The sequence below is a fragment of the Podarcis tiliguerta genome (genome assembly GCF_965153285.1).
Source record: "Podarcis tiliguerta genome assembly, chromosome: Z".
NCBI lineage: Eukaryota > Metazoa > Chordata > Lepidosauria > Squamata > Lacertidae > Podarcis > Podarcis tiliguerta.
Window position 1 is genome coordinate 9611396 of NC_139553.1, and position 24067 is coordinate 9635462.

The 24067-nt window shown below is 44.7% G+C and overlaps 1 protein-coding gene across 15 annotated transcripts in view; it reads right to left on the minus strand.

Annotated features, from left to right (window-relative positions):
* Positions 1-24067, minus strand: part of KCNT1 (potassium sodium-activated channel subfamily T member 1) — a 202742-nt gene that overhangs the window by 6870 nt on the left and 171805 nt on the right. For 7 of the 15 annotated variants that reach the window (XM_083422886.1, XM_083422889.1, XM_083422885.1 and 4 more), the window contains 11 exons: positions 23272-23488; positions 19195-19300; positions 17281-17453; positions 15487-15558; positions 14907-15041; positions 12504-12615; positions 11778-11879; positions 8677-8760; positions 7558-7686; positions 5772-5792; positions 4907-5213 (listed from right to left, as the gene is read on the minus strand). In XM_083422886.1, the coding sequence (XP_083279012.1) occupies positions 4907-5213; positions 5772-5792; positions 7558-7686; positions 8677-8760; positions 11778-11879; positions 12504-12615; positions 14907-15041; positions 15487-15558; positions 17281-17453; positions 19195-19300; positions 23272-23488 (1458 nt within the window). The remainder of the gene's footprint in view (positions 1-4906; positions 5214-5771; positions 5793-7557; positions 7687-8676; positions 8761-11777; positions 11880-12503; positions 12616-14906; positions 15042-15486; positions 15559-17280; positions 17454-19194; positions 19301-23271; positions 23489-24067) is intronic. The other 8 variants (XM_083422887.1, XM_083422882.1, XM_083422884.1 and 5 more) reach the window with 4 other exon arrangements.

Sequence of the window (24067 nt, forward strand, 5' to 3'; positions counted from 1 at the left end):
CCTTTAGGCTAATCTTCTAGAACAAGCCCTTCTCAAATGGCAGAGATGAACAGACCTTAGAATCATAGAATCATAGAGTTGGAAGAGACCACAAGGGCCATCGAGTCCAACCCCCTGCCAAGCAGGAAACACCAATACCTAAATTTGCATCCCCCCCCCCAATTCCACCAAAATATTTGAATGTCTCCTCATAGGAAAGCCCTGGTTTGAGCCTTACTCTCCCCCTACGTCTGCTCAAGTAAGTGAGGACATGTGTGTATGGAAGCCCTAAAAAGAAATAGCAGCCTACAACCCTCTGGAAAAATATGTTGGTTATAGCTCCATATCACTTAAACCAGCACAGGGTCCCCACAATGAATGCTGGGAATTGTAAGTTTGTGAAGTTTGAGAATTTTGGGCAAGTTAGGGAAGGGGAACCTGTGGTCCTCCCAATGCTGTTGAACTCCAGCTCCCTCCAGTGTCAACAATAGTCAGGGATGATGGGAGTTGGAGTCCAGTGACATCTGGAGGGCTACAGATTCGCCCCTGAAAAGTGCTTCTTAAGAATCTAGTTTCTTTCCAAAAGTAAAAGTCATTGCGGATTGATTCTGCATTACCCCACAGTGTGTCCATTTGAAAACAGATGTAAGGTGGTCCCAGCAATTGGGGTGATGGCATATCCACAGCATTGTGGGTGGGTGTATACAAAGATTGTGACCACCACTTTCTTCTTCATTCACCTAATAATCATGGATAATCTAATGAAGGGGGAGGTTTTCCAAATTTATATCAAGGAGCCTATGTGGATGGCACCATCTAGTATCAAACTAGATTGAATGCAGAATGTTGAGGGTGAGCACGAATGATTCCATATTGAGAAAAGCTACATTTTTGTGCAAAAAATGGGTGTATATTTAGTCTCCGTCTTTTCCTCTTATGGCTCTGATCCTTTAACAGTTGCTGAATTGGGGTCGGGGTGGGGATTTGGTGTCCGTCTGTGGACACAGCCAAACAACGCAGTCTCTGGGCAATGTGAACTTGTTACTCACTACTAAGAAAGGAAAATCACATGCATTCACTCATTTAAATATTTTAGGATGAACTTCCACGTCTCTTTCAAAGCCCCATTGGATCAGTTCACATATTACCCTCTTTAATGGGGGGGAGGGGCAACGTACAGAGAAGCCTCCCTAAACCTGTAGTAGCCTCTGGTTCTGACAGCTACTACAAGCAGCAACAGCTGTAAATCCACCTCCCAGCTTTTGCCTCGTCCCCTGCTCCTAGTAAGAAAGGTGAACGTTCCTGTCCGCTCCACCTTGTAGCAACACCTCAATTTTTGATGCCAGAAAAACTATCAAGGAAATTGCTGCATCAGCATTTTCATCGCTTATTATCTTATTTCTGACGGTGGCTACTCTTGCCTGCAATCTGAAGGGGGAAGAGGGGGTAAGTAATTCCTTTCTCCATTTCTCAAAAAAGGAAAAAAGAGCAACATCTGTGTAGGTGAGTAGACAGAGGACCTCTTCTGTGCAAGATATTTTTTTTTGGTGTGTGCGTGTGCAATATTTATAAAATATTTTTATCACACTGGGGAAAGTGCCCCATAGGCAGAACCTCTCCAGCTGTAGCCATTTGTAGGGATTATTATTACTATTATGATTTATTGAATTTATACACCGCCCTATACCCTGAGGTCTCAGGGCAGTTCACAGATCAAAATATAAAACCACAAAATATAACCCCCCCCCCCAAATACACCACATTTTAAAAGGGCACAGGGGCTGTCAAGCCAGCAGTCATCACTACAGGCTCAGCAGTGGCGTAGCGTGGGTTGTCAGCACCCGGGGCAAGGCAAGTAATTTGTGCCCCCTAACCTGGGGCAAGGCAAGTAATTTGCGCCCCCCCCCCCGCTGCACTGTCCCTCCCCCAGATAGTCCCTCGCTCTCTCTCCACACTGCACCGCACGCCTGGCACACCCCCCTCCACAGTGGGCGGCCACCCGGCGGCCCGGATCGGATTCGCACAGCCAGCACTGCAGTGAGAGAGAGTGAGTGAGCCAGGTAGGGGCAGAGAGCTGCGAGTGCGAGCGCCCCCCCCAGATGTTGCGGCCGGTGCGGCCGGCCCCCCCCTGCACCCCCCACGCTATGCCACTGAGGCTCAGGGAGGCTCTGATATATTGGGTACTCCCTCACTAAATGATGCTTGGAAAGTAAGAGAATAGCCATCTACTGCTTCTTTCCATTTCATTGTTAGCCTGTTGCATTCTAGGCTTTTTGGGGGAGTGGGGGTGGGGGGTGTCAGTGGCAATAAAATGCAACTCCAAAGCCTGGCTGCCTAGCATGGACAGACAAAATGCTACTCAGTCTTTTAAGTCCTCCTATTCCTTTAATCGGACACCCCTCCCTCTTACTAGTTTCTTTGAATAATAATAATTAATAGTGCTCTTTAAATTAATGAAAAGGGGGGAACAATTAGGGGAAATAAGCCATCAAAGCTTTGTCCCACCCATTACAGAAACTGAAATTGAGACAATTAAGAAAGGCAATTCCAAGAGAAATCCACAAGTTCTTTGTCATGAATCCTGTGCCTACACTCATCAGGAAACAATACAGCAATGTAGACATACAAGGAGGAAACTTTTAATTAACATTGCTGGAGACCTTTATCAAGTGGGACGATGGTGAGGCAACCATTCCAGGAGGACCTTTGCTACAGATAAGGCTATTACTGGATAAGGGATGCAGGTGGCACTGTGGTCTAAACCACTGAGCCTCTTGGGCTTGCTGATTGTAAGGTCGGCAGTTCGAATCCATGTGATATAGTGAGCTCCCATTGCTCTGTCCCAGCTTCTGCCAACTTAGCAGTGCGAAAGCATGCCAGCGCGAGTAGATAAACAGGTAGTGCGGTGGTGGGAAGGTGAACAGCATTTCTGTGAGCTCTGGTCCTCCGTGCACCAGTAGCAGTTTAGTCATGCTGGCCACATGACCCAGAAAAATGTCTTTCGACAAATGCCAGCTTCCTCGGCCTGAAGCGAGATGAGCGCCACACCCAATAGTCGCCTTTGCCTGGCCTTAGCCATCCAGGGGCCCTTTACCTTCTATTACTGAATAATGCAGGGCTTTGAGAAGCAGTGGTGCTGAAACTTGGAGTTAATTCCCCTACTAGTTTACTTATAGGAAAAGGAGTGCAGCAGTCACAACACTAAAGAGCTCTAATGCTGACTTAATTTGGCTTAAGGATGTGCAAAAAGACCTCTGTAGGTTTCTGGACCTCATTGAATCAAGTCTTCACAAGAGGAAGATTCAATTCTTTTGAAACACTCTTCATTCCTTTGAATACATTGGGCCCGCAGTTAGGGACCAACGCTGACACTTTGATTTGCCTGAGTTGCTTGAGATGCTTACCCGCAAAGCATCACACACCAGCCCTCAAAACTACTAATTCTGGTTTGGAAGGTCTGGTTCTGTTTTTGGCAAAATGAATGAATAAATAAATCCTGCTTGCAAACAGGTGCAGGGGTCATTTCCTAGGCATAAGAAGGTTTAGTAAGGTATAGAGCATAAGAAGAACAAATGGCCAACAGCACAGGATGGCACAAAATAAATCTAGAAAGAAAGAAAAAGGAAAGAAGCAAGAAAGTGGTGTGTGTTTTAATTGTAAGAGTCTTATTCTTTTCAATATATAGTCAATTAAAAAAAAACATTCCATTTTGTATGGATTTCCCACAGAAATAGCTCTTGGGCTTGGATGGAGTTGCCACTGGCAGGTGTGTTTTTTTCTGGGAGAGGAAGGGCCTAAGGCAATGGAAAGGTTGGTGTTGTGCAAACAGACCAGAAAGAGAGAAGAAGAAGAAGAAGAAGAAGAAGAAGAAGAAGAAGAAGAAGAAGAAGAAGAAGAAGAAGAAGAAGAAGAAAAAGAAGAGGAAGAAGAGTTTGGATTTGATATCCCGCTTTATCACTACCCTAAGGAGTCTCAAAGCGACTAACAATCTCCTTTCGCTTCCTCCCCCACAACAAACACTCTGTGAGGTGAGTGGGGCTGAGAGACTTCAAAGAAGTGTGACTGGGCCAAGGTCACCCAGCAGCTGCATGTGGAGGAGCGGGGAAGCGAACCTGGTTCACCAGATTACAAGACTACGGCTCTTAACCACTACACCACACTGGCTCTCACAGTGTGAGAGTGGTGGATTGGGTCCGCTGGTCTGTTTGCTTCTTGCCATCTTGCCTCCTCCCTCCTGGTAATCATCACTGACCTATCTGCCAAAGAGCCAGGGTAGCAGCTCTGTCCCACTCAGAAAGTCGCTTCTGATTTCCAGTCCTAACTCTGAGACAGCCTCATTAACCCCTCCATTCTTATGTCATGTTGATCTCATCGCTCTCTTTAAAGCTTGGTTTCCTGAAGGCAAAGAACCCTGTGACAGCCCCCCCTCCCCACGCCTGATGAAAAAGGTGGCTGATGGCAGAATAAAATGACCATGGTATTTGCATGGCAACAGCAGTGGTTGCATGATGATCTGGTTTTGACTCACCGCAGGTCCATCTCCTTTTATGTATTATTTCATAGAATCATAGAGTTAGACCTAAGGGATCCTCCAGTCCAACCCTCTACAATGCAGGAATCACAGCTACATAACAACATAGGAACAGCCCTGTTGGATCAGGCCAGTGGCCCACCTAATCCTGCACCCTGTTTTTGCAGTTATCAACCCAATGCTTCTTGGAAACCTGCAAGCAGCACCTGGTCAGTAGAGCACTCTCCCGCACTGTGGCTCCAGAAACTATTTATGAGTGGATTTGCTATACAGTTTCCCTGCCTTCCACCACGGAACTCAAGGCAGCGCCTGTGGGGCACATTGGGCTGAATGTTACATTGTTACATGAAGAGGTGCTGATTGGAGATGCCACGAATGAAGGGGGCCACTACTTACCGTACCCTGTTGTGGGCAAGCCCAGATGTTTCATCCGGTTCTTCACCAGCTCTGAAAGCTCCTGCCGCTCTGATCGCCGGTAGAGGCTCAGCCTCTGCTGGTTGATCCACTCAGCTGTTTTGGGTGTGTGTTTGCTTGCTCCTTTTCGACTCAACCGGCGGGCCCACTGCATGCTCTTGCGCCGTAGCAAAGGGTGCTCCGATTGGTCAGTGGGGCACGAGTTCCGGTGATGAGGGGTTTTGGTGTTCCAGTGGTCCTTCACCTCTTTTGTATCCTCACAGTCTTCCACGTTGATTGAGATCTGTGACTGGGAACACCAGTAGGCCATGAGGGAAAGCAAAATATGGCTTTTGGTCCCCTGATGGGCCACTGATGTCATTCCATGGAATCATAAGAAAAAAAAGCTTTCATTTCCCCAAAACTAAAAGCAAAATTTTATTGGGAATAGATCATAGTTCGGTGGCATGACCCATTCATTAATACTGGGGTGAGGAACTTTTTAATTACCGTAGTAATATTAGTATTTGTTTTCCCCCTCTTTCATTTCTTTTATTATTTTATTTTAGTTTCCTTTTATTTAAAAAGGAAAGCTGTATAAAGTGTGAGGTCGCACAGGCTGAATTTATTGACAGCATTGGCTGACTTGGTACGCACTATTTTGATGTTGTATATATAGATATAAAATCTTTTTTAATGCAGTTATCTTGAGTCTGCAACTCATCAAATGCAGGTGAAAATGTTCACCAGTCACCCAAGGAAACTAAGGGCATCCTTATTCTACCTTTAGCTGAAAAGTTGTAGAGCTACAATAACTTTTCTCAGCATAAAGACAAATAAATATTTTTTGACAGAAGCCAGTACTCACCTGTGTCCTGATGTCATGAGGCTGGGGTTGCAGGGAGAAAGAAAGACATAATACTTGAAAAACATAATTTGAAAAAGTGTATCATTGTTTTGGCCCGACATTCCTTTGCTGTAAACTGAGAAGATTCTTGTTTAAGTGATGTTTACTTTACCTCTCTTGCTCCCTTCTCAACCTAAACTGTGTAACAAAAATGGTCGCCTACTTATCAACTGTGGGCTCTGTCTAAGTCAGTGGGGATGGGCAAATCTGTCCATTTCAGTTCCTCTCAGTTACCGAAATTGACAGATTCAAGTCTGAGGTTCCAGTCTTAAGTTTAGTTCTCCACATTTCTGCATCAGTTTGTGATTTATTTTTATTTTTTTAAAGGAAAAGTCCTCATAAAAATTCATCTGCATTTGAGTGCAAATTTCTTCTGATGCACACATTTTTGTATGCAATTTTGCTTGAAGTAATATAATGCATTTCATATATTATTTTCACTAACACATGCATTTTATCACACACATTCCCCATAACATACACATTTTTGTACATGTTAGTTGGCTGGAGAACTGCAACACAAGACTCTGAGAAGTGGAAATTGCATAGAATAGCTTTTTTAGTTTTCATATTGCTTTGGAATGTGAGGAATAGGTAGGTTCGCATTAAAATCCTAACCAAACCAATTTTCTTTTCTATTCCCTAATAGTCAATGGTGATATTAGTTGGGATTAGATTTATTATATCTGTATGTTGCTTCCCACTAAAGGTCCTGAAATGATTTAAAGGTAAAGGTAAAAGGACACCTGACCATTAGGTCCAGTCGTGGATGACTCTGGGGTTGCGGCACTCATCTCACTTTAGTGGCTGAGGGAGCTGGCGTACAGCTTCCGGGTCATGTGGCCAGCATGACTAAGCTGCTTCTGGCAAACCAGAGCAGCACACGGAAACGCTGTTTACCTTCCCGCCGGAGCGGTACCTATTTATCTACTTGCACTTTGACGTGCTTTCGAACTGCTGGGTGGGCAGGAGCAGGGACCAAACCACGGGAGCTCACCCCGTCACAGGGATTCGAACCGCCGACCTTCTGATTGGCAAGTCCTAAGCTCTGTGGTTTAACTCACAGCGCCACCTGCGTCCCTCCTGAAATGATTTACAAGCAAGTAAAATACCCAACAGGAAAGCTACAAAAATTAGAATAGAATAGAATAGAATAGAATAGAATAGAATAGAATAGAATAGAATACTTATTGGTGGCGCCCACATGCATGGTAGGGAGAGAATCTATCTGCCTGGCAGCAAAACAATGAACAAGGTTGGTACTAGATGGGCCTCCCTAAGGACAGTAATCCATAAATTGGGGGGCTGTTACAGAGAAGGCCTGCTCTCTCATTGGTACTGTCTGGACCTCCTTTGAAGGTGGTATGCCTATTGATGAGATGGGGGTCTTCTAGATCTGGGATGGGGCATCAGTGGCTGTCAAGAAGTTTGTGAACATTCTGGGCCACTGAATGTGTCAGTGGCAGAACCTTCACACAAGGCAGAAGGGGGTCAAATGCTCTTGGCAAAGAAGGAACAGGAGGGCATGGGAGAGTGTGGCTAGCAGAGAACCAAGAAGAAAAGATTGAGGTATGGGTGGCTGAAGACAGGTCTGGATTTGATACACTGATTTCTGAATTAATTGCACGTCCCCCCCTGGTTGGGAGAAGCAGCAGTAGAGAGAAAGGAAATCTGGATTTGGGTGGGTGGATTTTGGGGATTAGGGATTCTGAGGAGAGGCCAAACAGGTTGATTCTCAACTTCTTACATCCATGGTGGAAAACATGTGGGACTCAGTCCTATAGATGCCAATGGGGATCTCAGCGCTGGAGGAACATAGCTTCTGGAACAGACGCCCGTATGTCCGGATCCACAGGTCATCCTCAGTGATTTTCATCTATCCAATAAAGGAAGGAAAGAGAGAAGGAATGAAAAGTCATGCAAACATATTCCTTTGCATTGGCAAGCTCCCATCAACCTCCATGCATTGGAATATGGGATGATGCATTATGCTGAGGTCAGACCATTGGTCCATCTTACTCAGTATTGTCCACACTGACTGGCAGTGGCTTCCCAAAGTTTCAGACAAGAGTCTCCCCCAGTCCTACCTGGAGATGCTAGGGAATGAACCTGGGACCTTCTGCATGCAAGGCAGATGGCTCTACCACTGAGCCACGACCTTCCCCTACTTCAGATCACTGAGATCAAACAGAATAGGGAGGCCTATCACCTTTAGGCATCAAGCTTTTTCTCACTGGTAGGTAAAGGTTGGCAGAAGCTGGGACAGAGCAACAGGATCTCATCCTGTTGCCTGGATTCAAACCGCCAACCTTCTGATCAGCAAGCCCAAGAGGCTCAGTGGTTTAGACCACATCGCCACCTGCGTTCTCCCAATGAGAAGGACCTTCACTAGCGAGACTAGCGAGAAAATGCTGGGGCTGAACCCTGAAGAATGGCAAATTCTATCAACTCATGCTTAAAACATTTTTACAGAGCAAGAGACCTCAAAGGTTATCCAGTTTGACCTCTGTACCGATGCAGGAAAACAGATGCTACAGCACCAATCTGCCTAATACTGGTCCCCACCACTCCCAGAGAACATGACCCAGCACTGTCAAGCTCCATCTTCTGTGTGAAAAACCTTTAGATGTGTGAAGACAGCCATAAAGTCCCTCCTTAACTTTCTTTTCTCCGGGTTAAACATACCTGGATATTTTGAACACCCATTGTAGGATTTTGTTTCCACACCTCATCACCATCCTGGGTACCTTCCTTGGATAATTTGGAGGGTAGATTTTCTTCACTCGGACTGGGCTAGGCAGGGAACCTACAAAGCACTATATTTGCCACTTTGGTACCACTGAAAATGCAGAAACTCAACACTTACAGCACAGAGGTAGCCGGACCCTGGAGTGGTGTCTAGACCGAGAAGCAGCCTTGTGATGGTGATCATATAGTCTTTCACGAATGACTGCAAGGGAAGAACCCATCAACAATTGGACAGCGGCCTCTACCAGGGCAATAGAATCTAATGCATTTGGTCCCTCAATTTGATTGAACAACTGAGCTTGTGAAAACTCCATTTAAGCTAACAACAGGTAAAACTCATTCCCACAGGTGGCAGTGATGACCACCAACTTGGATGACTTTTAGACAAATTCATGGAGAACAGGGCTATCAATGGCTACTAGCCACAATGGCTATGCTCTGCTTCCATAGGTGGAGGCAGTATTGAATGTAACAAGATAAGAAGAGCCCTGTTGGATCTGGCTGAAGCTCAACTAATCCAGCATTCTGTTCTTATAATGGCCAACCAGATGCCTGTGGGAAGACCCCAAGCAAGATGCAAGCACAAGAGCTCCCTCCTCCAGTGGTTTCCAGGAACTGCTATTCAGAGTATGACTGCCTCTCAGAGCGAGGTGCTAAGATGAAGTTGGGTGCCTCTGCTGCTTATTTCCAAGAACCCAATCTGGGGGAAGATTGGAAAAACAGGAGAGGAAAAAAGCTTGATGGGGACAATGTTATTGAGACTTGCAGAAGCCAGAAAAAGTACATCACAAGGAACTGAAGAAATATCAATTCAGAACATTTGGGGGTGGGAAGAAGATGAAAAGAAAAGTTATATTGGACTTCCTGAGTGACAGAAGTGGAACATTGGAGACCCATGAAAGAAACTAGGGAACACAGCATTAGCAGTTTGGGAGAAAAGCTGATTATCATCAACTACAGTGTCAAATTATTCTGGAATGTATATGCTACATTCCAGTTATGGGTGGGGGGTGGGAGGTGGGGACAAGGCTATTGGGTTGTTCTTGTTTTTACTTTGATTATGTAGTCTGTGCTTTTATATTCTGATTTTATCCTGTGAACCACCCTGCGTGTATAGGGCAGTATACAATTTTTAATAATAATAATAATAATTTGAATAATTGTAATACGTACAATTCGCAGACAGAGACATGGAAGTATACCTCTGTTTTTCCCTTCTATGTTTTTCCTCCTCCTTTTATCTTTTTATCTTTGTTCTGTTTGTTCTCCTGTTCTCTTTCTCTTGTTTTCTCTTTGGGTTTTTTATTATTTTGCACAGTATTGGAAACATTTATAAAAGGTTTTTCTGGGTGTGGGTACGGGGCAGCGGGTGGAGAAGTCCTTTACCATGGACTGCGGAGGACACAAGCAGGAAGGGGACAGTCGTAGGAGGGGGGGTCCCTGCACGAAAGGCAGGGTGGAAAGGGTCTCCCAGGGTGAGAGAAATAGGCTCCCCAGTGGGAGATGGGAGGGTCAACCTCTCTGTATGTGGATAAATGACAGGATATAGATGATATAAATATGGCAAAGGGCCTTTTAGGCATTTCCTCCCTCTCCTTCTCTTTTTTCTTGCATTTTTTTTGGGTTTTTTAATATTCTTGTTCTGTAGACTTCTTATTGATTCTTATTATCAAAATATTATTATTATTATTATTATAGTGGTACCTCAGGTTACATATGCTTCAGGTTACATACGCTTCTGGTTACAGACTCCGCTAACCCAGAAATAGTGCTTCAGGTTAAGAACTTTGCTTCAGGATGAGAACAGAAATCGTGCTCCGACGGCGCAGTGGCAGCAGGAGGCCCCATTAGCTAAAGTGGTGCTTCAGGTTAAGAACAGTTTCAGGTTAAGAACGGACCTCCAGAACGAATGAAGTACTTAACTCGAGGTACCACTGTATTATTATTATTATTTTATTATTATTATTATTTTAAGAAGCATTATTGCCTCTAACACCAGTTGCCGGAAACCAGAGGAGGGGAGAGTCTTACTCTTGTGCTTGAGCCCTGCTTCTAGAGCTCCCATATGCATCTAGTCAGCCACTGTGAGAATATGATGTTGGACTAGATAGGCCATTGGCTGGATGTAGCAGGATTGTCTTACGTTCTTAATATACGTTTTCTTTTTTAAAAAATATTTTAATACATGTTCTTCTGAAACTAAAATCACCACATCACCCAAGATGCATTCTGTCCTGTGTGGAAGAGAACAAGGTGATGGAGAAAACGTATCATCTAAATGCAAAGCATTTGTGCCCCCCTCCCTGTCCAACATGGACCCCCTTGAGAACAGTTTCCCACCTCCTCATATGCAGTGTCTACCAATCAATCCATGTACAAAAACTCATACATTAACTAACATTTCTTTAAACTGTGTGACAGCCCTGAGCGACAGCCTTCTGCCATCTGGTGGATTGAAACCTTCCATCAGTCTCAGCCAGTATGACCAACATTAAAAAATTCCTTCCAGTAGCACCTTAGAGACCAACTAAGTTTGTTATTGGTATGAGCTTTTGTGTGCATGCACACAATTCTTCAGATACACTGAAACAGAAGTCACCAGACCCTTATATATAGTGAGAGGGTGGGGAGGGGTATTACTCAGAAGGGTGGTGGGAATGGGTGATTGGCTGACAGGTGTGGTAAACCTGTTGAGGACTGTTAACGACTGCAATTGGTCTTGCAGAAAAAAGCAAGGGGTGAGATGGCTAAAAATAGCTGTATCATGTATAATGAGATAAGAATCCAATGTCTCTATTCAGACCAGGTCTCTCCATGGTTTTAAGTTTGGTAATAAGTTGCAATTCAGCAACTTCTCTTTCCAGTCTATTTCTGAAATTCCTTTGTAATAAGACAACTACTTTGAGTATGACCAACAGTTAGGGATGATGGGAGTTGCAGTCCAATAACAATTCAACACAGAGCAGACTCACTGAAGTTAGAAGGCTGGGCTGAGACTTGGGAAACAGGGGTTCTAGTCCCAACTCGGCAAATTTCCATTTACATTTAGAGAGGTCCAGACAACTCCTTTCTTGAATAGGGTTTCTTCCCTTCCTGGAGATTCAGTATGACACAGTTTGCAAAAAAACAACAACCCAATGCTACAGGGGATCGAATGCTACAGCTAGGAGGCGCCTCTTTTGGAATGAATGGTGGCTCCCTTCTTCCCTTCATTGTTACCTGGTAAAGCAGTGTATCCAACATGCTGATGCTGAAAACTCTGCCGGCAGCAAACGGAAGGCGGAACATGAAAGCCAAGTTGGAACCGTTCTCCCGCTCTTTCTGTGGGGAAAGCAAGAATGCAGAGATGAAAATAATAGTATGGTAGCCTTCCTGGATTAGACCAAAGCCAATCTGGCCCAATATCCTGCCTCTAATGGTGGTCACCCCAAAGTTTGCAATAAACAATATTTATTTTTATTTTTTAAACAACAAAGTTTGAAGGTAGAGACCAAGACAGCCCATGGAATACTTAGAAAGTGCATGGCTAGCTGTCGCCGCGATCAGGTGTGCTTCACAGTGTAGCACTTTGTTGCAGGTCCCAATTTCTGTTCGACTTTCCAAGGGTTGAATTCAATGCTACTCCTCCTCAGAGTAGACTTATTGAAATCAATGGGCAAGACTTATTTAGGCTCTTAATTCAATGGGTCTATTCTGTGTAGGACTAGAACTGGCTACAACCACAGCGCTCATGGCCTTTTTTATTTACTATATTAAGAGGTAGCATGGCAGTGGGCACACACACATCCACAGAACACTGCTGGATTGTCCTGTGAAAAGAAAGGGCACAATAAGAATTGTGCTTCATCTTGAGCCTTGCAGCCCTAAAATGTCAGCATGGAGCCTCATACCACCATAAATTAGGAATCTAATAACCAAATATACATATTTTTGTTTGTTTGTTACCTTTTCTAGTTTGGAAAGGGCCAATGAGTAGCTATCCTTTGCTCGGAACTGCATGAACCTCATGTTGGATGGATGTGTCAGCTCTGTAATGATGCTCAGGCTTGGGAAAAGCCTAGAATGAAAGCAAGGGGTGCAGGAGAGAAAGCAAATACATTTCTGTTAGACATTTCACCAAATGTAGGAATAGCCCTGATGGGTCACAGTGTGGGATTCATAATTTGGCATCATGCTCCCCAAAACTGGCCAGCTGGTTGCTTCTGGGAAGCCCACAAACAGGGCAGAAAGACAAGAGACCATCAGTAGGGATGAACCAATAAAAACCTAGAACAGCCCAAGACAGGCCACAGGGTACTATCTAGCCATTGCTATGGAAAACGCTGTTGAGATGGAAAACGAGGAGGGGGCATGGAATAGAGTGAACACCTAGCTACCCCATTTCATTTTTATTGGCGATGATAGAGATAGAGAGGTAGATATAGAGATAGAGATAGAGATAGAGATAGAGATAGAGATAGAGATGATAGAGATAGAGATAGAGATAGAGATAGAGATAGAGATAGAGATAGAGATAGAGATAGAGATAGAGATGATAGATAGAGATAGAGATAGAGATAGAGATAGAGATAGAGATAGAGATAGAGATGATAGAGATAGAGATAGAGATAGAGATAGAGATAGAGATGATAGAGATAGAGATAGAGATAGAGATGATAGAGATAGAGATAGAGATGAATTCCTGGATGCCAAGATCCAACTTTGGGGCAAGTAGTCTTTGGTAAGAGAACCCAGCAGAGATTTAAGGTCACAAAATATGCAGCAAAGTAAAGTGTGGAAGTACAGGCTGTTAGACCATTAAAATATGTTCTCCCAAGTAAATTCCAAGATTTCCTTCTCTTCCCAGCATAGCAAGAGACCGCATGTTTGGTAAGTTTAAAAATGGATTACTTACAAACTCTCCAAAGGTCAAATTTATGTGCTTTCACATACATCAGTCAGGAAAGCTGCACAGTAAGCAATACTTACTAATTGTAATTTAGTAATGATTTTTTTTAATGCTTAAGTGAATTTCTATTTAATTATTGTTGATATTATTGTGTAACTTTGTGCCGTCTTAATTACACCACATTGCTTTATGCCAACTTCGTGTGCATAGGATTGCTCCCAGTGGTGGGAATAGCTCAGGCTGCATGTCTGAGGACCCATTAAAATATGCTGTAACCTCTGAGCCTTATTCCATTTAACTCTTGCCCTAGCTCTGTCACTGGATAGCTCAGCTGGTTAGAGTATGGTGCTGATAATGCCAAGGTTGCAGGTTCGATCCCTGTATGGACCAGCTGCATATTCCTGCATTGCAGGGGGTTGGACTAGATGATCCTCAGGGTCCCTTCCAACTCTATGATATTTTGAGTATTATTTTTGTGTGCTATTATATTACTTTATTTTGTATAAGCTGCTTATTCTAAGTCATATTTTTAATTATGACTTTTTTGCAGTGGATCAGATTGTTATGAGTAATCTTTGCTGTATATTTTGTTGCTTCTTCAGCTTGTAGACTGCCTAGTATATCAATATATAGGTATATAGAAAGGCGGTATACAAATTTAAAGTGAAACGAAATGAAATGAAAATATAAGAGCCCCACATTGCAATGTCTCGTGTATGTGTGTGTGGGCAAAACTGTCAATTTTGATTCTCTCTGCTTCTCATTTTTCCTGTCTTAAAATTCAGTTGTCCACATTTTTTCTGCAATTTGCATTTTTAAAAAAGTTTATTCAGCATTTACATGTGAATTTATCCTACTCAACACATTTCTGTATGCAGGTTTGACTAACAAAGGACATATTTTCAAGGAATTTCCTTTGATATAATGCATTTTGCTATGTTATCTTCACTAATATAGGTGTTCTTGTGAACATTTCCTTAGCTGGTGAGCAGCTGATAGCCTTATCACTGAATTTGTCCAGTGTTCTTTTAAAACCATCCAACCTGGAACCAGCTCTCCATTATGGGATGCAAGAGAAATAGTGGGAGTGGGGAACTGAGGGGGGAATACAGGTTGCCAGGCCTCTCTATCTGGCCCTTGGAACTGTCCCCAGGCCACACCTGCCATTGGCCATGCTTGGCACTTAGCTTGGCTGGAATGTGTCCCTGGACTTTGATGCTGCTGCTTGCTTGACTGGATGGAGGACTGAGAGGTGCATTTAGCAACCAGCCTGCTGTACCAAAAGTAAAATTGGCATTCATTGCTCCACCCGCTCTTCTCTCTGGCCCTGCCCACCACTGGCATGTGGCCCCCAGAAGATATCCAGAAGGAAATGCAGCCATCAGGGTTCCTCAACCTGGAGAAAGAGGGAAGGATTATCATGGCCAGAAATGCTGAACCTTCAAAGCACTTTGCCTCACCTGAACATGGTTTGGACGTTGACGATGGTCTTGGCATCTGCCATGTAATCCTCTTCGGCGCTCATGGTGCTCTCCTTGTCCACCACCACCAAATTGTCAGCATAAATGATCCCACACTGCAGCAAGCTGTCGAGGCTAAAAGGCATTCCCCAAAACAAGTGACAATTAGGAGGCTGTTGGAAGGCGGGAGGGGTTAGGGATAGCCAGCTTTGATGCTCGAAATGTCTCAGAAAATTATGCTCTTGGCAATTTGCTGACAATTTTTTGTTGTTGTTTTGAGATCACCCCATCCCAAATTGTTGCACTGGGCCAGCATGGGGAACACTGCCTCAGGGTAGAAAATTTAGGAATCAACTTAAGGAATGTACAAAGGCAGAACTGTTTTGTATGTTTATGGATCTGAGTACGAATTATCAGAGGGTTGGTTGTTGTTTTTAGCCCAACGAAATAAAACACCTCCAAGTTTCTGTCCCTCATGGTGGTGCCTTGGGGTTGTGCCTTGGGGCACTGAACCAAAAGAGACAGAGACAGGTGCAGGGAAGGAGAGAGAGAGAGAGAGAGAGAAAGGGGGAAAGCTTACTTATCAATTGTGCCTTCCATATAATAGACCATAGGAAAACAGCAGATGGCTTCCAGGAAATGATGGTCAGGCCTGAAAAAGAGACACTCAGTTTCTCTTTTTTCCAATCTTAAGTCCAGTTTTCCACATCAGTCCGTGAATTCTTATTACGATGAAGCGCCCATGAAAATTCTTCAGCCTTTTAGTGTGAATTTCTCCTAATGGACCCATGCCTGCATGCAGTTTCCCCTAAAATATACACATTTTGGCAAAGCAGCTTCCGGTAATAAAATGCATGTTGGTATTCTACTTTCACAAATACGTGCACATTTATGCACCCTTTGCCACAGCATATGCATTTTTGTGCGTGTCACTTGGCTGGATAACTGCACTGCAAAATCCAGAGAAATGCGGATTTTGAAGGATGGCTGCAGTTTGATTCTTGCAACGTTTCAAAAAGTGTGAATTGGATAGGTCCACTTTGAAATGCAAACTGAATTGAATTCCTTCCCGGTCCCCAACCACCAGCCCTTCTTTCTGGTGCTGTGCTGTCCAAATCTTTCACCCTTCTTGCCGCTCTGATTACGATGACACCCCACCTTCAGTCTCTGCATAGGTCTCCTCTCCTTCCCTGGATCCTGTGCCAGCTCCTCATCCTTACTTTCGAAGTTGTACTTCTCCACTCTCACAATACACCTCCGCCTGTGACCGTTGCTAGTCACAGGCGCTGTAGCTCAGTGTTAGAGAGTTGGCATTTGGAAGGTCCCTGGTTCAAGTCCTGTCTTGTCCCCAAAGTGGGCTGTGAAAGATGCCCGCCTGAAACTGTTGCTGCCAGTCAGTGTTTGCGCAATCATTTCTTAAGCTCCTCTAATACGTCAAGGACCACCTCTCCCCACATGAACAGACCCAGATCCTGGTATCGCCACCTGAGGCATTTCTCTGTGTGCTGCCACCATGCAGAGCACTGGAGGGTGGCAACACAGAACAGGCCTTCCCAGTGGTAGCTCCCCAACTTGTGGAATGCTCTCCACAAAGAAGCCTGCTTGGTGCCATCTTCATTTTCAGATATGAGACATTCCTTTTTACCTGGGTGCTTGGCCCTTAATTTGAAGGTTTTCAATTACTTGTGGCCTCTTTTAGAAGGCAGGATCCATAAGACTGACCTTTATTTGTTTAGGTGTTGTGTGTGTGTGTGTGTGTGTGTGTGTGTGTCAGGTTCTATTTGTTGCTTTCATTGTAATTCGTGTTTGTAAATTGTAGTAGTGTTTGTGCACTGTGCTTGTAAGTCACTTTTGTGAGTAAAGCAACTGTTATGTACTGAAGTTCTCACCCTGGGCCAGCAGGGGGATACTGTAGATAGTTTTCACTCAGGTCCACATATGCAAATAAGGAATTGAAAGTGACATTCAGTGATTGGATAGTTACAGAAAGTTGTTACAGTTATGTTGTACTGGAGCTCTATATAAGCAGGCTGGCTGAACCCTTCAGTTCAGTTCTGGCCTATGAATAAACAAGAGCTGTTTGAAGAATCGCTGTGTCGTCTGATATGTTCACCCACAACTTAACAGCAACAGTATCATCACGTACAACACCAGCAGAAGCAGTCTGAGTAGGAAGAATTTCAGAGCAGAGCATACCACCATCTTTCTTAATCACTCTCTGAGCATCAGCTTTCGGTAGAGCCTTTCCCCTAAAAGCCTACTTTTCTATTTACAGGGAGTGTGTAGGGTGTGTGTGTGTGGGGAGCCTCTGATGTAGCCCCAGTATATTTGTATGTTTGTGTGTATATATGAGCTGGAGCGGGGAAGTACTTACTTGTTGTCAAGCAACAGTACGATGGGGTTTAGCTCTTTCCGTGACCGGTAGTAGGCGCGGAGAGGAACAATGAAGTTGTACAAGCCGTTCCCAGCCGTCTCTGCTGACACAATGATCAACTTGTTCTTAAAGCCGTAGGCCTTTGCGTCTTCATAACTGTTGTGCCTGCAGCCCTGGAAAGATGCCGGGAAATATTTTATTTTACACTTCCTGGCTGGCGCTCAATAAAGGGCCAATGTCACCTACTCTCCCCGTAAGAAGATAAGAAGAGCCTTGCTGGAGCACGTAGGTGACCCGATTAGCCTAGCATCCAGTCTCACAGTAGACAACCAGATGCCCCAGTGGGAAACTTGCAGGTAGGACCCAGTCACAAGAGGTTGTGGTCCTCCTGTGGATTCCAGGAACTGGGATTAAGAAGCACTGCTGCCTCTGAGAATGGAGGGAGGGAGAATGTAGCCACCAAGGTTAAAAATCCTTCACAACAAGGTAATAAAAGCAGCCGCAGCAAGCAGGGCGGTTGGTAAACTAGACCACTTTCCCAATAAAATTATCCTCCCTCCCACAGTAACCATTTCCAACTCTCCTGGATATGAAGGAATCACAAAGGAACAGCCAACTGAGAGGATGAAATGAACAGGAAGATGGATGAAGTAGGAAGAAGAGAAGAGCCCCCACGTGAACAAAATGGGGGCAGGGAAGTTGCTTAGATGCAAGAGCTGGGGGGGGGGGGACAGACAAAATCTCCAGCTGCTTCACTTTTATCAGCTGCCAATGTACCAGATGTTTCCACTTTATAGAGAAACCCTGCTGGCCATTCAAACAGTTCCTCCAGCATCAGAGACGTTCGTGTGGCTTTTAAGAAAGCCCAGCCCAGGTAGCAGCTTGTGTACATGTTTGCATCTCCAAAGCTCCCATTCCTACAAACCCCTGGACGTTTTGTTTAGCCTGGAGTAGCTAACCTCTTGCTCTCTAGACGCTGCTGAACTACAGCTCCCATCAGCCCTTGGCAGAATGGGCAAAAGTCACAGACGATGCGGGTTGTTAGTTCAGCAATATGCAGAGGGCCAGAGGTGAGGCCACCCTGATCTAGACCTTCTCATGCCTCTGATCATTGAGCATGCACTGCCTGCACGCCTTTGCCACAGTAGGGACTAGAAACCTTAAGATAAAATAAAATTGGTGATTTTCAGGAAATATTTTCAGTTGCTGGTGTTTCTAAATTAACCTTAAAAGGTAAAGGGTAAAGGGACCCCTGACCATTAGGTCCAGTCGTGACTGACTCTGGGGTTGTGGTGCTCATCTCTCTTCATTGGCCGAGGGAGCCGGCGTACAGCTTCCAGGTCATGTGGCCAGCATGACTAAGCCGCTTCTGGCGAACCAGAGCAGCGCACGGAAACACCATTTACCTTCCCGCCGGAGCAGTACCTATTTATCTACTTGCACTTTGTGCTTTCAAACTGCTAGGTTGACAGGAGCAGGGACCGAGCAACGGGAGCTCACCCCGTTGCGGGGATTCGAACCACCGGCCTTCTGATTGGCAAGTCCTAGGCTCTGTGGTTTAACCCACAGTGCCTCCTCTGTCCCCCGTGCCACCCGTGTCCCCTATTAACCTTGGTGCCCCACAAAAGCGTAGAAAAAGAAATAACCTGTTCAGAAATGCATGCCTTCCAATATGAAGGGGCCCCAAACTGGGACACCATTTTCTGGGGTCGCACTCCTTCACAAGTCATGCAACACAAGACACACACACCCAGTGCTTTTTTTGGGCACAGCACCCAAAAAGGAGTGTTTTGGGCTGCCATGTCCAAAAAAATGTGCAACCCTAAGTTGTGCAAGATTACAGTGGGCATTTGGGCTGCTGTCCTCTCACAAGAAGGGACAGTTGATAGATATGGAAATGTGACAGATCCTTACCTTATCCAAGCGCAAGCAGCAGAATGGAGCTTTAACGGGCAAAAGGTGGCATAACGTGGGAGAGCTTCCAATGTAGGGAGAGTTGGGGGGGTAGCCTTTCACATACCTGTAGAACAAGGGGGAAGTGGTCAGGATTTGGCCCGCCATTTTGTTTGTTGTGGTTTTCCATTTCCACACACAATGCCCCATGCAATGGGGAATTCCAGGAAACGTAAAATGGTTGCAGGAAGCCCAACAGCATACTCTCCAACATTTCTCCAATGAAAATAGGGACATCCTATTCCATAATAAAGTAAATACTAATAATTTTACTATTTACACCCCAACCATCCGACTGGGTTGCCCCAGACACTCTGGGCGGCTTCCAACATATATAAAAGCACAATAAAACATCAAACATTTAAAAACTTCCCTATATGTGGCTGCCTTCGGATGGCTTGGGGGGTCAGATAACTCCATACCCTCCAACATTTCTCTGATGAAAATAAGGACATCCTACCACACCTTACAACATTTCTCAGATGAAAATAAGGAAAAGCAGGACATTCCGAGATCAAATCCATATGTCAGGAGTGCTCTGATGGTGTTTCCTGCTTGGCAGGGGGTTGGACTCGATGACCCTTGTGGTCTCTTCCAACTCTATGATTCTATGATTCTATTCTATGATTCTATGAAATCCAGACCAGGATTTCAGAATACTTTGAGTCAATCACAAACAAGTCCACCCCAGGCAGTCCCTATGGTACCCCAGACCTAAGCTGTCCAGGGCTTTGTAAATTTATACAAGGACCTTCAGCCTGGCTTGGTAGTAGATGAGCAGCTAATACATATGCTTTAATAATTGCATCACATGTTGTCAGCCAGATGCCCCCACCAGCGTTCTGGCCACTGAATTCTGCACGAGCTGTGGCTTCCAAACCAGGCCCTAGGGCAGCCCCACAGAGAGTGCATTGCAGTAACCAAGCCTTGAAGTTTCCAAGGCATGGACTAGTGTCCAAGCAAGGCTACTGTACATAGCAGATGCATTTGATGGACACTTTATCCTAATGTATGCATCTGGAGAACTGCACCACAAAATAAGGAGAAATGCAAACTTCAAGAGAGAGCTGCATATCAGGTTATCTGTTGGAACCACAAATTAGGTAGATTGACATCACACTGTGCAATAAATTGAATTTCTTTCCCCATCCTCTATCCCATGGGTAGGCAAGCTAAGGCCCGGGGGCCGAATCCGGCCCTATCGCCTTTTAAATCTGGCCCGTGGATGGTCCTGGAATCAGTGTGTTTTTACATGAGTAGAATGTGTCCTTTTATTTAAAATGCATCTCTGGGTTATTTGTGGGGCATAGGAATTCGTTCATTTCTTTTTCTTCAAAATATAGTCTGGCCCCCCACAAGGTCTGAGGGACAGTGGACCGGCCCCCTGCTGAAAAGGTTTGCTGACCCCTGCTATCCTCAACCACCTTCTGCCACCTGCATACACATACCTTCCAAGTGCCCCTATTTTCCAGGGACAGTCCTGGAATCACAGAAGCCATTTTGGTTTCTGATTTGATCCTGGAATGTCCCAGTTTGCCTTTTCTGTCGTCCCCCCCCCCCCCATGTCTGTCTGTTTGTGGTGTGTTTGTTTGTGTGTAGGTGCAAACATGGAGTTCTGTTTATACTGAAAATTAAATTCCTGCACCAAATGAAGGAAATGGGAAAGCAATCCCTACAATTTTGAAGCGAAAGGCCAACAATCCACTTGCAATGGTTCAGCAGTGAGTCATTTCTTAGGAAACATTTGGAGTGTTTATTCCTTAACTGTAAATGGAGCTCTGTCTACTCAGAAGTAAGTCCCACTGTATTCAATGGAGCTCACGCCGAGATAATTGGGTAAAGACCCGGCAACCTTACACCACAACCCAAAGTATTTTTTTACTCAGGACTAAGTTCCACTGAGTTCAATAGGATTTCCTCTCTGGTATGTTCCTCATTATTCTCACAGTTTCCATTCTTATTCTTATTCTATCTCACCTTTTTCCTCCACAGGGACACAAAGCAAAAAAAAAAAAAATCATTCTGTGGAAGGTGTTGTACATGACTCCTTCGCTCAAACATTTTTTCTTTACAAGACTTCTGCGAGATAGGTTTGGCAGAGAGGTTGTAACTGGCTCATGGTGACTGATGTAGATGTGCAGATGATGTATCAAGGTGTGGGAAGACCAAACTTGGGAGAAGCTTCCTGATGAAGAATAGAACGTCCCTATTTCCATCTGAGAAATGTTGGAGGGGCTACAAAAGTCTGTGTGTATGGTAGGGTTGCCATACGCCCGGAATTTCCTGGACACATCTAGCCCATGTCAGCAGTGTCATTTTTGCTGATTTTACTTAGAAATAGCTGGAAAGCGTCCAGTTTTTTTGTTTTGCAAAAATCTAATCAGATTTTGGGCAAAACAAAAAGAAGCTCAACAGCGTTTCTGTCCGGATTTTCACTTTTTGAAATACAGCAACCCTAGTGGTTTTGGTGGTGTTGTTTTTTTGAAGGGGAGGGGGGGTGGAAGAGACATTTAACTCAGCCCCTTACTGATTTTGCAAAGCATTTATGGAGTGCTCTAAGCAATTTAGCAATTACAAATGTGTCCGGAAGATGGCACTGTGGTGCCACTTTAAGAAAACCGTGGCAAAGTCCTTCACCTCCTGCTTGCTCTAGTGAGATCTAGGCAGAAAGGAATGGAATAGAAAGCATGCCACCCAGGAACAGAGCTGAAATGGAGCAGAAAACTGTTAATGGGAGGCTAATTTATGCAAATGGCCCATTAAGTGCAGGAAATAACAATAAATTTGCACGGCAGTGCTTCCACAGAACAGCAAGTTGGCATCTTGCTGGGTTCTTTAATACCCAGAACACCATCCTGGAGGCACTTTCCACTCTGCTGCACTCTAAAAGCCACCCCATTTGTTGTGTGTGTGCGTGTGTCTTGGAAGCAGCATGGCTCTAATCTTGGCATTTCAGCAGAGGGATGCAGCAAACGTCCACCAGGACTTGAGAACACCCTGGACCTGGTTAAGAACTGTAAGGCAGGGCTGGACTGAATGATTAAAACATACAGTATACTGGCAAGCCTCTGCAATTCTCTGGCCTTTGTCATAGCTTCCTGGCATGTTCCTTACGGAGGAATTAAGCGAAGCTGTTGTGCCCCTTGGCGGGTCATGCGCTTCAATGCATTTTAATGCTGCCCAGCTAGCTAGAATGGTCCTTCGTTAGGTCCAAGGGGAAGATAAGAGGAAGACAAAGGGTGACATAAACTAAGGATCTAGAACTCCCCACGATTAAAATTCCCATGCGTATACAAAACTAATGTATCAGAAAGAAAGCTAGGCTAAATGCTGCCTTCCTGACATGCTAATTGCCCAAGTGTGGGAACTATTTAATAAAAAATGGGAGGGGGGCATACAATCCGTCCAGCTGTCTAATGTTAGATAAGCTTCAACCAGAGCCAGGGCCTTCTCAACACTGGCTCCGGCCTGGTGGAACGCTCTGCCTCATGAGACCAGGGCCCTGCAGGATCTGATTTCTTTCCGCAGGGCCTGTAAGACAGAGTTGTTCCGCCTGGCCTTTGGCTTAGATTCCCTCCCCCTCTTTCTTTTTCCTTTCTCCTCCTGTGAAGAGGCTGCATCCTAATGTTTTAATGATCTATTCTAATCTTTTTTAAATTGTATTTTAATCAACTTGTTTTTATTATTGGTTGTTAGCCGCCCTGAGCCTGGTCTTGGCTGGGGAGGACGGGGTATAAATAAATTATTATTATTATTATTATTATTATTATTATTATTATTATTATTATTATTAGTGGTACAATCCAAGAGCCAGATTTACTACTCTGCCACTTGCAACCAACCCTAAGAAATATATTTCATTTGTTTGTTGTTAAATGTCTATACTGGATCAGAGGATCACAGGGCAGTTAATAATATAACAACACAGAAATACATATCATAGCAACAAACAAGAACAATACTCCCTCACTCACACACACACACACACACACACACACTGTTTAAAAGGCCATAGATATGAACTAACAGCTCACTGACTCGATAACAGTGAGTCCTTCATCATCCGACTGGGTCATCTCGTCCTCGGACTGGTCACTCAGCATGTCACACGGCAAGAGGGAGGAACTGTCCGCCACCTCTAGGACAGGGGCAATACTGGGCCTCCTTTTCCCAGAGCCATTTTCCGCTGGCAAGGTGAGCTTGCTGTTGTTGATGGGGCGGCACTCTGTGTTCTGCAGATCCATGGCCACTGTGCCTGTGGGACAGAGGGAAGAGGCAGGGTCAGGCACTAAAGGCAGCTACTACAGGCAGACCAATGCCCATATTACACTTTTTAAAAAGAAAAACACACACACCTATTTTTAATTTTTGCTCTTCATTGCAAGCTGCCTACAGCAAGGGTGAGAAACAGCAGGCCTGTCTGTGGCCCTCCAGGTCACTCAGGCCATGTCCCGCACTGGCCTCGCTTCATACCCAGAGCATTTCTGCCTGGCTGGAATATGTCATTGAACTCTGAACATGCCTCTTGCTTGTCTAGATGTGGGATAGTGTGGGTGTGGGTGTGTAGACCTTTACAAAAGGTCAAAACTGTGTCTGTTGCAAGCCAGCAGTAAATCACACTGTACACATTGGAGTTAACTCTTTATTAGCAAGAACAGGATCTGCACAGACTTGGTGGAGTGTCAGGCCTAATGAGCACAGGAACTAATCCCTGGCAGGTCTTGCCCCATCGATCAGGTGCCAACACTAGAGATCCCTGCCTTCTCACAGCTGTCTATGTATCCTCCTCTTCAGAGTCTATCTTTGCTCCTCTCACTACATGCCTCTTCTGGTT